General features: G+C 45.5%; 1 protein-coding gene across 13 annotated transcripts in view; it reads left to right on the forward strand.

Annotated features, from left to right (window-relative positions):
* The window catches only part of SIPA1L2 (signal induced proliferation associated 1 like 2), a 226,220-nt gene that overhangs the window by 201,812 nt on the left and 6,603 nt on the right, over window positions 1-17,805 (forward strand). For 11 of the 13 annotated variants that reach the window (XM_047825079.1, XM_047825088.1, XM_047825086.1 and 8 more), the window contains exons 18-19: window positions 364-583; window positions 8,912-9,043. In XM_047825079.1, the coding sequence (XP_047681035.1) occupies window positions 364-583; window positions 8,912-9,043 (352 nt within the window). The remainder of the gene's footprint in view (window positions 1-363; window positions 584-8,911; window positions 9,044-17,805) is intronic. The other 2 variants (XM_047825090.1, XM_047825091.1) reach the window with 1 other exon arrangement.

Below are 17,805 nucleotides of genomic sequence, written 5' to 3' on the forward strand. Positions count from 1 at the left end.
CTGTGCCCGAAATGGCAACCTTCCATATTTCCAGGACCTGGCGGTGTTATAAGGTTATGGAGGTTCCATTTAACATTTCAGAATTAATAAAGCTGCCCTTGTCTAATTCATGATAGTAGTTCACAGAATGTCAAAGGAGGAAAACATTCAAATCCAGTAACAGCACCAGAGCCCTGGTGTGTTTGCCTAGATGACCCACGTGCCTGGTTTAGCATTCCTGAGCTAATGGTTGATGCCTGCCTGCCTAGGGAGAACTCAGAGATGCTATCACGGTGGTACTTGTATTGCTGGATTTAGTCAGAGAAATTCCATGCTTTCAACTCTTTTGTGTCTGTCTTCCCCCTTCTCCCCCCCCAACCCTAGTTTTCGTTCTATGGGAACCTGTCTCCAAGACGCTCGCTCTACCGCACCCTCTCTGATGAGAGCATCTGCAGCAATCGGAGGGGGTCTTCCTTTGGCAGTTCGCGAAGTTCAATACTTGACCAAGCCCTGCCCAACGACATTCTGTTCAGCACCACCCCACCCTACCACAGCACGCTGCCCCCCCGCACCCACCCCGCGCCCAGCTTGGGGAGCCTGAGAAGTAAGTGTGCGGGGGCTGAACTTCCGTACGCGGGGGCCCTTCGGGTTGTGCCCCGTAGAGATTTGGGAGGGGTTAGGTTTCTTTTTTAAGATACATATTATTTGGTGCGTCTGCTTTTCTTTCCTTTTTTTTTTTTAAAAAAAATTTTCAATATGATACAAGCATCAGAGTGGATACTTTTTAGAAGTTAAGCAGTGCCGCGAGTGTTGAAGAATATTGAAAAGCCCATATTCAACATTTTTATCGAGTCATGACTATATAAATAAAAGATGTATGTGTGTGTATAAGAAAAAAATACCTAAGACCTGATTTTATAAAGGCAGAAGTGGCACAGGAGGTAGACTTTCCATTGGGCAGCAAGCAAGGAGGAAGGTTTGGTTTCCCTCCGTCCCTGACATTGAACACCAGGGGATGGGCAAGGTGGTAGATGGGCTCGGGAGCCGTGGGTCTTCAACCTGACTTTCCCCGTGGGTGGTGGAATGACCCTGTGTTCATCATTCATGCGCTCTGTGTCCGGTTTACTCCAGTTTAGGAGTCACAGACTGACTGGGTAATTTCTACACGATTTTCCTTCAGATCTTAAAATCTTTGACTTTTGCGTGGTGTCAGCGTTTAAGGGTGATAATTTTTTTTTACTCTGGCTTTGTTTCCTTTTTCAGAATTTAATTCCTAGTGTACGGGATGATTAAGGATTTAATCAGAACTACATTCATTATCCGGTTTTTTTTTTTTATTTCATAAAAAGCATTATCTTTAGAACCAATTTGAACTTCATAATACGTGTGGAAATCTCAGGCTAAATGAAATAAAAGTTCTAATAGTGCTTCTTCTAATGTTGAACATAATTGGAAATGAACCTTGTCTCATAAAATCCTTAATCTATTTCTGTAAGTAACATAATATCCTGCCTGCTATAATGAGTCAATTTGCCTAAATTGAAGAAACCTTTAAACTCCTTCTTGATAACCCCATGAAAGGTCAGACATATTCTAATAACCTAATATTTCTCTAAATGTTTTTCCTTTTTTGTAAATAGGTAAATTTAACGTCCTCTTGAAAGCGTGCGTAAAATCAGTAAGACTGTTTTCTCGCAGATGTTTTTTCTTTCATTTCTAATGCTTGATGTGTGGTCATGAAATCTGTGGCCTGTGCGTCAATGTAATTCTTATATTCACCCTTCACTGCTTCCATTGTGAAAGATACATTTTTTTTTTTACTTTACTTTTTTTTTAATGAAAAAAATTTTTTTTTTTTTTAAGAGCAGTTCTAGGTTCGCAGCAAAATTTAGCAGAAGGCACAGGGAGTTCCCGGATACCCCTGCCCCCACACATGCACAGCCTCCCTCGCGATCAGCGTCTCTCACCCAGGGTACATTTGCTACAATCCGTGAACCTGCATTGACACACCGTCATGAACCAGAGTCCATCGTTGGCTTACATTAGGATTCAGTCTCGATGCCATACACGCTGTGGGTCTGGACAGTGTCAAATGACATGTGTCCACCACAGCAGTATGGCAGCCACTGACCTTTTCACTGTCTCCCTTGTTTTGTCTTTCCAAGATGTCATATACTTAGAATCATACAGTATGTAGCTTTTTCAGGAGAACTCCGTGTCTTTTCACGGCTTGACAGTTTCTTTCTCTTCAGCACTAGATAATATTCCATTGTCTGGACGTACCACAGCTTCTCTATCTGTCCACCTACTGAAGAAATGCATCCTTTTTTAGTATTTGCAAAGTATAAAGGCGCAAGCAGGAAACAGGCAGGGTACATTACCTGTTCACGATTCAAGTGCAAAACTGCCTTACCTGTCTTCACTGGTCGTTTCTCTGGGGAGAGCAGTGAGCGTGGTCCTTGCCGCTGCCTCTTCTCTGTGGAAACCTGATTTGGCAACGCGACTTCAGTTTCCTGTAGAAACTACTCAGAAAAGGTTCTGTCGGTTCCATGAGTGAAATGACACGATGTGGATAAGGGAGCTGGAAGTAATTGGTGCTAACGTGTCTGACGCCCGCACTGAACCTGTGTGGTCGTTCCTTTTGAATCCACAGATTTTTGTCATTCTTCACTTTCTGTGGTTTCTGGTCGCTCGGCAGAACCTCTGTAAGAAGAGCCCACTCTCTGAGAGTAGTTCAGAACCGGAACAACGGATGTCTGAAGAGAGAAATGAGGACGAATTGAGGTTGTCCAGTGGTTTTCTCTTAGTCCCAGAGACTTAGCTTCATGTGAAAGCTTGGAGGGGAGGTTCGTTCCGTCAAGCTTCTAGAAGCCACGTAGAAAGAGGTAGGCAGACGCTCAGACGGCGTGCATGTGCTTCGGGTAAGCCTTAAAACTGGAGCATTCCCACCACGGGATCCTCACAGAGAGAATCTGTCACTAATGGAGACTGGTCAGCAAGTTCGTCTCTTTACAGCGAATGTTGCTGGAGCTTTTCCACGGGTAATTGTTATTATAGTCACAGGCTTCTCGTTCGGATATTTTTAGCTAGTACCTGTCCCACATCTGAACCTGTCTCAGACTCTTTCTTCTCTGGAGATCAAGATCTTGATTCAACCTTGTGAGACCAGTCCCTCACAAACACATTTTGGATGTGATTCATGTCACGATTCATGTAGATTTCCTGTGAAGTCCCTGAAATGTGCTATATCATTAGGTCTTCAACTTGGAGGCATAAAAATATGGCCTGATGAAGCAAGTGAAACTGTTTCTGAAATGCTTCTGCGTTGCATTGAGGGTCTTTGTTTTCATTATTATTGGATTCCAGAACAAAATTTCTTTTGTGGCCCACATAGAAAAAAATGGGGAATGGCCATTTGGATGCATGATTCACAGGCCAGATAACCAGTGATATTGATAAATGTGCCCAGTATCTGTTTCCTCCTTGACCAGTTGGGTACCTGGCTTTATTCAGTGAAGGGCTGCTTCCGTACCTTGGCTGTTGTAAATAATGCTGCTGTAAACATCGGAGTGTGTGTATCCCTTCGAATTAGTGTTTTTGTATTCTTCAGGTAAATACTGGATCATATGGAGATTTTATTTATTTTTAATTTTTTGAGGCACCTCCACACTGTTTCCCACCGTGGCTTCACCAGTTTGCATTCCCACCGGCAGTGCAGGAGGGTTCCTTTTTCTCCACATCCTCGCCAGCATTTGGTATTTCTTTTTGATATTAGCCATTCTGACAGGTGTGAGACGATATCTCATTGTAGTTTTGATTTGCATTTCCCTGATGATCAGTGATATTGAGCATCTTTTCACGTATCCTTTGGCCATCTCTATGTCTTCTTTGGAGAAATGTCTGTTCATGTCTTGTGCCCAGTTTTTAATTGGATTATTTGGGTTTTCTTTTCTTTTTTTCTTTCTTTCTTTCTTTCTTTTTTTTTTTTTTTTTTTTTGGTGTTGTGTAAGTTCTTCGCAGGTTTTGGATACTGATCCTTTATCAGGAATATTATTTGCAAACATCTTCCCTTGGTAGGTTGTCTTTTTGTTTTATTGAGTTTCCTTTGCCGTGCAGAAGCTTTTTGTGCCAGTGTGGTCCCTATTCTTTATTTCTCCTTTTGTTTCCCTTGTCTCAGGAGACCTGTGTAGAAAAATGTTGTTATGGCTGATGTCAGGGATATTACTGCCTGTGCTCTCTTCTAGGGTTTTTATGGTTTCGAGTCTCACGTTTAGGCCCTTAATTCATTTTGAGTTTATTTTTGTGCATGGTGTAAGAAGGTCATACGGTTTCCTCCTTCGGCATGTCACTGTCCAGTTTTCCCAACACCCTTTGTCGAAGAGACTTTTTCCCATTACACATTTTTGCCTCCTTTGTCAAAGATTTATTGACCATATAGTTGTACGTTTATTTCTGGGCTTTCTATTCTGTTCCATTGGTGTGTGTGTGTGTGTGTGTGTGTGTGTGTGTGTGTGTACCATACTGTTTTGATCGGTACAGCTTTGTATTATAACTTGAAGTCTGGAATTGCGATGCCCCCATCTTTGTTTTTCTTTTTCAAGACTGCTTTGGCTATTCGGGGTCTTTTGTGAGAATCCCTCTTTTTTGTTTTTTGTTTTATGGAGATCAAAACTCTCCAAGGAATGGGAGAAATCTTCGTATGAGCATAGACTCACAAGAGTTCTTAAGTTTCAGAAGATAAGAAGAGAGTATTAACTTATGCATGTTTCCAAATCCTGGAGTTTTGACCTAGCACCTCCCAAAGGATGCCCCTTGAAGCTTAAAGAAGGGGGGAGTTTAGAATAAATCAAATGAGTATTTTCTCGGTAATTCAGTATGCCCGCATGATGCTACAGACCCAGGCATAGGCCCGGTGTGTGGGGTGCAGGTGGTAAGAGCTGCTTACAGGCAGAAGATGACCCTGGCCACAGTTGGCGTTGCAGAACGTGCCCGTGGGCCATCAGAGGCAGGGGGTCTGGCTGATCCACGAAGGTGCTGCTTTCTCTTTCTCAGAGGTTCCCAGTCTCCCCTGTAATAAACATCCAGTGGTATTTCGAGAGGAATTGCCCAAACCTCAGCTGTCTGACCATCAGGAGGACTCGTCAGCATTTATAACAACAAACAAAGGCACCCCGATACAGATGGTCATTGTGCCTTCCGGTTGTGGATAAACAAACAGGAAGTCACGACATCAGTGTCCAGGCCGGAGAGCAGGGGCCAGGCGTCCATGCCTAGACGTTAGCCATCTTTCAGACTCCCCGAGCCACTTTCTCCTTTGAATTGGCTGAAAGGGCAGGGTGTGCTCCTGACGTCACACGAGCTTTGGAAATAACAAAGACAAGGGGTGCCTTTTCTTCCGCATCTGTAAGACTCCGGAAACAACCCAGTCACAGCCGCCGTGGTGTGCACCTTCCCCAAACCCCCACCGGACCAGCACCAGCAGCATTCATCTGCTTGCTGACCGGGCTCCTCAAGGGCAGAAGCTGTGTCTTCCTGGTCCTAGCTGGTGCCTGGTTCCTGCTGGTGCCTGGAACATAGGAGATGCTGGGTAAGCATCATGTAGATGATGGCAGTAGTGATAACCTCACATCCAGCAAGGACGTTCTAAAGGATTTTTGGTGATTCGGAATCTCAGACCAAAAAAATAAATAAATAAAATTTATGTTTTGCCAATTATATGATCTTCCAAGCAATTGTAAAGAAATTGAGGTGCTTTTCATTTTGAGAACTCGGAGAATTTAGATGCTCTTACTCCGTTTAAGGTGAGTGTCGGTGACCCTGGGACCTTCCCGCGTGCTGAGAAATGATGACACGTCATAGATACATGGCTAACTAGGCTCCAAGTAAATCCCGGGGGAAAGAAGCCTTCCTAATCCACTGACCGTCTTTGCCAGCCCTATGGTGTCAAATAAACACAAAAGTTTCATTCACACCTGGGGAAGAGGGAATACTAGTTTGTAATAAAAAAGAAATCTCACAAATCCCATTTACCTCCTTTTGCCCCCTGCATCTCCATACAAGTTGGAGGAAGTGAGCCTGCCCGAGACTTGCCTCTGGTTGTGAAACTTACGCCCCGAGACATTCCCAGATCCTGGAGTCCTCACGGGCTTGGCACGAGGCTTCTGCGTGACTTGTGTCCAGGGCAGCGAGCACACCTACAGAGCAGGTGGACCAGTCCTGCTGGGCCCCCTCACTCCCTCCGCCCCTCCCTCCCTCCCTCCCTCCCTCTCAGCTTTGGTTTCCTGGCCACCAGGATTCAGATCTGTGCCTTGGCTTAATTACAGATGGCCACGTATTGTGGAATCTTAGGGCACTCAGGAATAGTCAAAGCATGCATCTTTGACCCAAGACTGTCAGGTCCCCCCATGGTCAGTGCTCCGTGGGTGTCTGGGGAAGGTAGCTTTTTGAGCTCAGAAATGCTGGAGGGACAAGTGGTTGGGGGCGGCGCGGGGGGTACAGGGACATTCGCCTAGTGCCCCAACCAGCCTGCATTCTGCCTCTCTCTTCACGTGGCTCCTGTCAGAGCCAGAAAGGATGCTATTGCCTGGTGCCGGCAGGGAAGAAGGGCGACTGCACACGCAGCGTGCGTTGGGCCTGATTCGGGGCTTTCCAGGGCCAGAAGCTCAGGGGAAGGATTGTTTCTCTATAAAGGCAGAGAAAATCCTCAGCTTGGCATTTGTTAGTAAAACACGACTATCAGAGTGTACTTTCTGTCGAAATGTTCACTTACCTGAATCATTTTCCAGTCCCTGGTGTTTCCTCTTCCAAGAGGGAAGGAGAGGCGGGGGTTGGAGGGAGAGCGCCCCGGGGCACACAGGTTCCAGCCTGCCTGGTGCACCCTTCCCCGCGCTGCCACACTCTTAACCTCATTCCTGAAGAACTCTGGTCCCATGCGAATCAGCGACAAAAGTAATGGCCACCGAGTCAAATAATTCCTCCACACTTGGCTTTGGAAAGCCTGCTTTAGCAAAGGAGCCAATGTGTTTGAGAGACAAAGTGATTGGCAAGTGATGGAAAATCCAGGGGCTTCCTTACCTTTCTGCCTCGGGGGTTGAACCTTAACCCTAAAAGGCCTGAGGTCTGCGAGGGGGCTTCAGCCCAGCCTCTGCCCACCTCTGTCTTCCTGGGTTCCCGAGAACCAGGTCAGGAGAGGAGGGAGCTGTGAGCGCTCCGCAACTGGGCTCCCTTCGCGGTGGAGGCTGGGACCGGGTCGTTGGAATATCCCCGCGGCTAAACGTGGTAGTGCTGAAAATAGAGGGGTGTGATTGGCCACCCCGCCCCGGGTGGGGGTGGGCTGAGAGGTCATGTGAAGGCGTCAAGAGGGCAGAAGGACCGTGAGTGCCCTTCAAGGTCAAACCCCACCGTGCTCTCTCTCTGTCCAGATGCCAGCATTTCACAGCTACCCCAAAGGGTGTGGGAACAAAAATTACAGGTGCATTGGGTTAATTATGCCCCTTACTTAACTTAATTGCAGGCCCAGACAACCAGGTGGTCATTATTTTGATTGGTCTCATTAGGCAGATGTGTTCACAAGCAGCTGCATGCAACGTTTGGGGCAGGTTCAGAAACGACATGTCCAAGAAAGTCCGGTTGAAGCCTTTGAAAAATCTGTCCTCAGGGTTGCCGGGGTGGCTCAGTCAGTCAAGTGCCTGACTCTTGATGTCAGCTCAGGTCGTGATCTCAGGGTTTGTGAGTTCGAGCCCTGCATCAGGCTCCCACGCGAATAGCACAGGTCGCCTGCTTGGGATTCTCTCTGTCTCTTTCTCTCTCCCCGTCTCTCCGCCCCTCCCCCACTCAGGCTGTCTCTCTCTCTCTCTCAAAAAAAAAAAAAAAAAAAAAATTTGTCCTCAGATGCGTAGTGAGTTCTAACAACTAGTATTATCCATGACATAAACACTTCAAGTCCCGTGATGACAGGTGGAAAAGAAAAAGAAACCTAAAAGGTCCATGTGTACAAAGGAAGGCAAACCGATGCTGGACGGCAAGGGGTTTCTGGTTTTGCTGGGGATCAAGCCACCTCATTAAGTCAGCAGAGCAGCCCCAGTCCCATTTTTGTGCGTAGGCTGAAAGAGACTGTACTGTCCCTTCTCTTCCTTGCCTGTGAACACTGAAGACAAGGTTCGTCTTCCTGCCTTTTTATAACCAGCTGATATTTGGGGCATCTTGAACTTGCGGTGCTCAGCTTACATAACCGTGTTCTTCAGGAAGCTTCTTAAGCCATCAGTCAGGCTAGAGAGAGAGTGTGCCGAACCTTGTTTACAGTAGAAGCTTGCAACACTTGAAAGGGGGAAGTAACCCCTGAAGAAAGCAGGAATCCGTACTGCAGACAGTCAGACTCGGATGGATGTCCTCGGGGAAAGCCCTGCCCTGGAAGAAAACCCTGAGATTCCGATACTGTGCCATCAGAATCGATCCATTCTAAAATTTTTTTTTTTTTTTTCAACGTTTATTTATTTTTGGGACAGAGAGAGACAGAGCATGAACGGGGGAGGGGCAGAGAGAGAGGGAGACACAGAATCGGAAACAGGCTCCAGGCTCTGAGCCATCAACCCAGAGCCCGACGCGGGGCTCGAACTCACGGACCGCGAGATCGTGACCTGGCTGAAGTCGGACGCCTAACCGACTGCGCCACCCAGGCGCCCCAGAATCGATCCATTCTAAAACCCTCCCACCCCGGGGCGTTGCCGGCCGACCTCTAAGTGAGCCTGTAGGTCACAGCTTTCCTGCAGACCTCCGTTTCTCCAGCTGTGTGTTTTGGGGGCGACGGCACCACACTGTCTCCTTTTGTCCTGGGGGCCAGAGGTCTGTTGGAAGAAGTTCCCTGGCCCCTTGGAGGGGCCGCCCGGGCCCTGCACTGCCATCCGACTGACACTCTGGTTTTGTTCCCGTTTAGATGAGTTCTGGTTCTCCGATGGGTCCTTATCGGATAAGTCCAAGTGCGCAGATCCTGGCCTGATGCCCCTCCCGGACACGGCCACGGGTTTAGATTGGTCCCACCTCGTGGACGCTGCACGGGCATTTGAAGGTAAAAAGACTCAGGGCCTCCAGGGCCTGGGGCGGCAACATAGGGAACGCGTCTGCTTTTCGGATTGGTCTGGGTTAACGTTTTGGATGCTTTGCACATCTTTGTGGATGAAAACGCGCAGGGGAAGGCTTGAGCTGTGACTAAGGGCGTTTCGTCAGGGAGACCGTGCCATTTCGTGACATGAGCACCGGACAAAGGATCCCAAACCCGCAATCCAGATCGGGTGCCAGCCCTGATCTGGGACGAGTCACTTCCCCTCTCTGACCTGTCTTCCTACCTGAAATGTGGAGGTGAATCTGTAGGACCCAGATTCTTCCCTGCGAGCGTCACGAGGGGAGATGGAGAGGAAGGGCCTCCAGAGGCCGCGGCTGCCTGGCTCGGTGGGATGGGCACAGCTTGAGGAGTCTGGCGGCTTGGTGTACATGCAGTGTGACGTGCCCCAGCCCCGCCCGTCTTCCTCCTCCTCCATGTGTCCCTGACACACCGGACATGCCCATCTCTGAGGGCCTTTCCAGCCGCTACGCCCATGGGAATTTTCGAGGTTGAAACTGCTCCCATGACCCGGGATTGTGACCTGTGCCATTTGCTGGCGCTGCCCTTCTATGACGACCGCTGCCCCTGGGGTGACAGGTAGAAGTGACCGGGGAGGCGGGGTCTGTCTGCGAATCCCGGCGGAGGGCCACGTGTGGCCACCCCCATGGAGGGGAGGGGGCCAGGGGAGTCTGCAGCCGCCTGAGCAGCCCATCTCTTCTCTCCCTCTCCCCGTCCACTCACCTGCTTGGTCTCTACCCCCACCGCACGTCCAGGCTTCGGGACACAAAAGCACGTTCCTTTCCCAGAAGTGACTGGTGTTGCTGCCAGGTCAGGGTGCTGCCTGAGGTGGGGGTTGCTGCTTGCCCTGCCCCTCACTCTGCACAAGCTGGCCCTGCCGAGGGATCTGTTCTAGATGATCAGATGGGTGTCTCTGGTCCTAAGTTCCGGTGGCGACAGGGGGAGGGGGAAGGCTACGTGGAGGCTAATTCAGACACCAGGGGCGTTTAGCTCCAGTAGATAAGCAGAGAGAAACTCTGTTAGGAAGTTTCCGCAAATTGAACAGGCTCTTACTGCTCCCTTAATAGGAGTGAGGGTCTTGGGTTCACTGCCTTGCAAAGTACTCAACTCCGTGTGGAAACCTCAGAGTGCCCGTCTGCTCCGCGATGCAGCTTTCGTTCCCTGACATTACCCGAAGTTGGTTATAGAACCCCAGGCCCTCGGCCCAGTTACTTCCTGTGCTTCCAACGCTGACCTAGATGCGACCTAGCCCCAAGGGGCAGGAGCGCTGTCTTTACCTCCGTCCAGAGCAGCCCCCGCAGCAGGTAGCAGCATTTTCTCTGGCCCATTCTTTGCACGCTGTGCTGGCTTACTGCCCCCGGGAGAATATGAGAACATCTATTCTGTCCGCTGCGTTATTCTCGGCTGCGTAAATATTTGCACGGTACTTACCGCGCTGAATTCTGCTTTATTCACTTGTCTGTAGCTTCTTACTAGGTGATGAGTTTCTCAAGGGAAGGCTGCTTGTTTTATGTCTCTTATCTTTATTTATCAAGCACATGGCGAGATAACTGAATGAGAAAAGCTAGTACCAGAAGATAGGTACCCAACGCACAGGATACTTGAGCTATTTACCTACTCGTGGCATCGTTTTTGACCTCTGAAGACCCTTTTGCATTTTATGCTCATTTTTCGGATGTAAAATATTTATCAGCCTATCTGCGTATCTACTCGCCACCCCCCGTTTGTGTCTTTGCTTGGTTCCCTTCCACCTCCTCAAGAATAAAAGCACTGCTGTGAAACAGATCTTTGAAGGAGAGGGGCTAAGAGCGGGAAGTGCAGAAACCAAAATGGCACGTGCGGCAGTGACGAAGGTGTCCACCCAGGGACTCTGGTCACAGTCACAGCTCAGCTGCTGGGCTGTGGGCCTTTGGACAAGTCCCTTAACTACCACAATACCACACTACGGGCCGACACCGAATGTTCGGCGGTAATCCTCAGAAGTACCTGATTAAATATTTGCATTGGGCTGCATTCAGTCTTCTTGACCAGAAAATGAACACGTAAGGCTTCTGACAGTCTTAAACCCCCGCCTTCGGCAGTTCAGGTCTGTTCATCAGAGAGGGGTTGTGAGCCGAAGTTAGGGTCTAGGTGGGCGTTGGCGCCCACGGACAAAAGAGAAAAAGCATGACGTGGAAACCCCAGAGAGCCAACACCTCGCATGCATTGGCATCAGAGCCAAACAGGACGAATGTGGGGTTCTGCCTGCCAGGGGAGCGGACTTCGGTCGTCTGACTTTTCCGAAGTTTCCAAACGCTTACAAATCAAAATTAGAGGAATTCTCGGTCCTACTCTGCAGGGCAGCGGACCACAGCACGCCGCCTTGAGACCACAGGCAGCTTAGGAGAAGTCAGCTGGGAATTTGCAGCTCCAGACATTTGCTAATCAGATCGTCTCGTGTCAGTGCCACTCTGACAACGCTGGCATGGTGGCGAGTGGGTGTCATCCGTCACCTGAGCACTTTAAAGAGAAACGTCTTCACTGAGATAACCCACTTGCCCTGCCTGTTACTCGATCTTTCTTGTACCAGTTCCCAGAGCCCTTTCTGAGCTAGACTACACAGGATAAAGATAGTCCAGAAAATCCCCTATGCATCTGTTTAATTGCTACAAACTAATAAAGGCAGTTCAACATGCCTCACTGAGCTCAGAATGCTCTGGAATAATTCGGTGCCCGTCCATGGACGTGAGCAGTCAACACATTTCAAAACGGGCTTTAAAAAAAAAAAAATGGAATGTGTCTGCCTACTTAATACCATGATCCTCATAGAATCCACCCCTGTGATTCGTGCAAGCAGAGACGCCTCTCTCCCAGCGATCTACCTGTTTTATCTTCCAAGCTTGTGATGTGTTGGACTTTGCTGATGAGCTAAACTTGACACTGGACACAGGAGTGTAAGAACTTAGATCTTTTACTGTGTCATGCAGCAGTAGAGCAGAGGCACCAAAATATCTGTCCCGATCATCGTTGCTGAAATATATTGACACTCTGTTCGTACAGAGAACATAACGTATACCCTGTGACTATGAGTGGGGCGTCTCCAACGATGAGGCGTGTTTCCAGACTACCTTTCTGACCACAAGGCAATGAAAATAGAATTAAGTAAGAAAACTGAGAAGCAAAACACACACAAAAAATTCTAAGCATTCGTTAGACTCTTGATGTAATTCATAATAATTATTCTAGGAAGAATTCAGGAATATGAGGCCATTTTTTTTTTCCTTTTTTTAGTGAGCGATGATACAAAGATACTACCTATTAAAATCTTTGGACTGCAGCCAGAGAACAGTCCTTAAACAAAAATGCACTGTTTTCAGAAACATTTGTTTAAATGGGGGGGAAAAACACGTGAAAATTAACCAACTTAACTGTGCTTCAAAAAGATTCTACAGGGGCACCTGGGTGGCTCAGTAGGTTAAGCAGCCGACTTCGGCTCAGGTCATGATCTCGTGGTCAGTGAGTTCAAGCCCCGAGTCGGGCTCTGTGCTGACAGCTCAGAGCCTGGAGCCTGTTTCAGATTCTGTGTCTCCCTCTCTCTCTGCCCCTCCCCCATTCATGCTCTGTCTCTCTCTGTCTCAAAAATAAATAAACGTTAAAAAAAATAAAATAAAAAATAAAAAAATGAAAAACAAAAAGATTCTACAAAAGCTGTGAAAGTAAACAAAGATAGAAATCAAATAGATTTTTTGGTAAACTGGCAAATGAATTTTCAGTGCAATTTATAAGTAAAGTCAGTGATTAATTTTCTTTGAATATTGATCAACATAAATTTGATCAAAAAATGGAAAGTACAAATGAACTCTGTACTTTCTAGAACTGGGAAGAGAAATTAGTATTCACCAATACATAAGAGAAATAGAAAAGTTATTAATGAATGTCAGGGTTATATAGGAAGAAATTTGATAAATAAGATAATTGGGTATTTCTCGCAAGAAAACGGGGGAGGGAGCCTAAGAAACCATAAAAAGCCCAAATATAGAGGGCACTGAAAAGTTATCTAAGAATATCAAATCCCAAATGTCACCTGAAACTAATACGTTTAGAGTTAATTGTTTCCAAAGCTTCAAGGAATAATGATATCCCTGTATAAATTTTCCTTGAAATTCAGAAGCAGCCTAATAATTGCATAATAGGATTCTTTCCTGATAACACGCAAGAAAAGAAAATCAAAAGACAATCTCATTCATTAATAGTGATGTCAAGCTTAGATGAAACTCAGTAGGAGATTGAAGAGATTATTCATTGTTATTGGCAAGAGTTGAGCTGGTTTAATAAAAGACAAACTTTTAATTATAAAAAGTTATAGTGGCTGAAATAATTACAAGTTATAATACCAATTTCCCCAAAAGAGCTTATCTAATAGAATTAAGACCTATTTCTAATAAAAATTAAGATTTGAGAGCTACCTTTAAAACCTAACAAAGAATATCTCCTTTATTCCAAAGAGTGACATGATACTTAATGGAGGACTGTTTATAAAAAGCAGGTACCTTCAGTCCAGAAACTAAACCAGATCATGCTTTGAGACTGTGTCCTTTCATTAGGGAGCAAAGTACCTGACATTTATATGAGCAATGCAAAGAAAAAGGAATAAATTTTGGAGGTGAAAACATATATTTACATATGCTTCTATATCTAAAAAAATATGAAAGTTAAATTATTCTGATTAAGAGCACAGTTATCGTGATGAGCTCTGAGAAATGGAAAGAATTGTTGAACCATTATATTGTATACCTGAAACTAACATAACACTCTATGTTAATTCTACTTGAGCTAAAAAATATATATAAATCAAATTTTAAAAATGAAATTATCCAAGATTATAAAACAAAGTGACCAGGTAACATATTTTAAAATACATTTCATATTTTATAAACCTTGTTTCAAAGCGTCGTTAATTTTTTCAGTGATCTATTTCTGCATAAAAATCACCCCCAAATTTATGGCTGGACATAATGGTTTATTATGTCCAGTGATTTCTAGTTAGTTCAGCCAGTGGTTCTTCTCCCTGTGGTTTCAGCTCATGCAGCCGTCTTCAGCTGGAGCTTGATCAGAACTGGAGCATTAAAGGTGACTTCACTCATGTGTCTGTAGCTGGACCAGACACTCTTGCACCGGAGCAGTAACAAAGGGCACTTTCGATATATCTGTAAGATCAAATTCTACATTCTTTGGAAATTAAGCCATCATTAGAGTTATAATCCAAGAAAGCAAAGGACACTTCAATAACCGAAAAGTCCTACTGTATGTAAGAATAAGAATGGATAGGAAGCTTACGGTAAGGATGATGAATCAATTAGTTTCCTCGGTTAATTTGTGGATTTAGTACAATTTCAATTCAGGTATTTAAAGGTTATCTTAAAGAGCTTAATTGCGCCCAGTTGGAAATAGATGAAAAATATTCCACACACAAAAAAAGTCTGCTGTAAATCAATAATAATTAGCATAGTAGTGATTTAAAAAAAAAAATAGAAATAAGGCCTTTTGGAGACAGAGGAAGAGCTCAGACCAAAGCTCTGAATATAATTTAGAGTTAAATGGGAAAGCAATTTATATATACTACTTGGGTTCAGGATTTAGAAGAGCCAATTCTAGAAACAGTAAAGATTACCACTTTAGAAACAAGCAAATGCTTTAATTACTGATAATGAGAGAATATACAAAATATAATATGGCCAGGTAAAAGAATTGAAACATTAAGATTTTTATGAACTTGAAAGAGAACATTCAGATAAACAGGGGAATATGGGGGAGGGGGGATTTGTAGTAAACGTGATGGGTAAAACCAGACTATCCCAAGTGCATGGAGGGGCCTAGCCAGCAAAAAACACCAAATCCCTGATAACCAAACGGTCAAGGCATATGGGCGCACAGTCCACAAAAGTGGAATTACAAAATGAATAATCAGTATTTGAAAAATGTTCAACCACACATGTAAATTTAAACTGATAATGAGCTACCAGCTCATACCTTTGGAAGATGAAAACTGAGGCCACCGATCCAGGAAGCGAGGAAGAATACTCAAAGCCGCCATCATGACAAAGATTATAAAATGATCCGCCTTCGTGTGCAGACAATAGGACAGAATGTAGCTTGAGCCAAAAAGTGGACCCACCGTTTGACCAGAAATCTAATTGCTGAGAACTCGCCTACTAGAAATAGATCACCAAACTCTACCCCTAAGACCAACTGTCAGAGAATTTGGCATCTCCTTCATAGGCCTGTGAGGTCAGGTGCAGTGAGCCCGTGCCCCCCCATTCAGCCCTCCTGCCACAGTCAAGTTCCAAAAACGGGCGCAGTCACAGTGCAAGTTTGTTGGAGTGTGTGTGTTGCCCTTGTGTTTGTCGGGGATGGGGATGTGACATATGTTTTGCACATCAGAATTCGCGAGTGAAATTTCTGCTCTAGGTGATACGGTAAGATGGTCACTTAACTGCCCTTGCGGGCATCATTCCTTCATTAGCTGGAATAATGTGAGGCGTGGGTGCGAGAAATAATAGAGACTAGATCTCACCCCCACTCACGTGTGGGCAAGCGAGCAAACCCAGAAGAGCTGGCGGTGGGTCCAGCAGGGACGCAGCGGAAGGGGAGTCTCTTCAAGAGTGCTAGAATTTAAAATAGATCTCATTTACCCAAATAGCAGGAGTCGTCAGTTTGCGTCTTCTTGAGCATTTGTTGAATGGATAACGTTTTAAATGAAAACAAGCTTTAAAAGGTGAAATTACCAACGAATGACAGGAGACTCTGGATTTCAGAGTCACACGCCATCAACAGGCCAGACTTTACTCCCCTCTGGATGCCAGCCTTTTGCTGTTCCTTTCCATGGGCCCATCTTCCTTTCCATGGGCCCATGGTTGTGTGCGTGTGAGTGTCTGTAGGCGGGACACAGCTCATTTATCAGGCCCCACTATCAGAATGAAATATTCCACGTGAATGTATTTCCCAAAAAAATACAAGTTTATGTTTTTAATATATTATGTTCCATATGCCCTTGGTCTTTAAAGAGAATAAGAACAAATTTTTATAATGAGAACTGTTTCAGTTCTGATGCTGCGGCTTAAAACTTGATAAAATAGCTTAAGTTACCGATAGTTGAACACTATGAGAAGCGGGGGGGGGGGGGGGGGGCACGGGCATAAACAAAATGTGGCATACCGCATAACTCCCGAGGTAATATAAGTGGCTTAAAAAAATGGAAAAGAAACAGGACTACTACTTGGATGAAAAACGTAAAGTTAATGTAATATTAGTAAATAGACTTAAGTGATTTAGAAAGTAAGGAACGGTTTCAGGCCAATAATAATAGTTGTATCTGAAATGGAGAAGAATTCCCACACTTTGCTTTGTTCATTACTCAAAGGTAGGCTCCAGACCGCGATCTTTCAGCATTCGTGAACAGGCTGCAAAAGGCCTAGACCAGAGTATTTATTAAAAGTGCAGTGTAACCTTTTTTTTTTTTTTCCTTTCCTGGTTGCTGGTTAAGTCAGCTTCTACGAGGACAGTGCCTTTCATTTCCTGCATATAGCTACAGAGCCCCAGCTTTTCTGTAATTTGTAGCTACCGCAGAGACGTGTTAGAAGAGCATTGTTTGTGGAAACAGGTTTAGTCGAACTGAGCCTCATACGTGCATGCCCTGTGTGCTCTGTGTCTCGTGCATATACCCTTCTTCTAGTTCATGCCCTCAGCAGACATGACTAATCGATCAGCGGATCAGATCACTCCCTCCCTCCCTGGTGTTGGCTTGGCCTTGCCGTTCCCTCGGTGCTGCTGCAGGCAGCCTGTCTGGGTCCCGGGAGTTATTCACGGGCAACTGTTTTGCCATCTCAGCTCTAGATGGATGTGGGATATCTTGCTGACTGTTTGTTCATCCTCTTTTTTCGTGCCAAGTGCACTAACAAGAAACTACACTTTAATAAGGTTTTTCAAAGATGATTTAAAGGGATGGACTGTTCCATGTGGAAGCCGTGCCCAGTGTCCCCCACCTCCCCTTAGCCAGATGTTCTTGCACAGCAAACAGGAAGGAAAAGGAGAAACAGGCTGTGTATGTAGGTTGAGCTGACTGTATCTGCTGTGCTAACCATTTACATGAAGTTCATGCTCCCGCGCCTGTCTTCTTATGGTCTGGTCTGTGCCATTTGGTTCAATGTCAGTAATTACTTGGTTACTGAATATTCATCATCACAGAAAGAAGCTGTGGGAGAATAAAGCTTCCACTGGAAACTGTCACTATGGTTAAGTATTTTACAGAGTTAGTTCAGTGTCTGGACTTAATCAAGCAGCATTCTGTTTGGATTTCAACCTACCAGCTTTTCAGATGCACAGTGAAATCCTCTTTGTGAAACTACATTGCTGGCAAAACTCCCTTTTTGGCTTCTTGCCTCCTGACCAGTAGGACCTTATTTCTCCCCAAGGAATGTTTGAATGACTGCCAGCAGCAAGTCCTGTCTCTGTCAAATATGTGGATATTTTATCAATTAAGGTAAAAATAGAGGAAGCAAGCTAAGACATTTTCATCCAGGTACTTCGGAGTGACCGTCACAGTCAAATATGTTAAGAAAGATGGAAACTGACCGAATTATCACTGGATTGTATAAAATGTGGATGAGTCCGTGGAACTCTTCTAAAAATTTTTTTTTCAACGTTTTTATTTATTTTGGGGACACAGAGAGACA

This window comes from Prionailurus viverrinus, chromosome D2 (genome assembly GCF_022837055.1).
Source record: "Prionailurus viverrinus isolate Anna chromosome D2, UM_Priviv_1.0, whole genome shotgun sequence".
Lineage (NCBI taxonomy): Eukaryota > Metazoa > Chordata > Mammalia > Carnivora > Felidae > Prionailurus > Prionailurus viverrinus.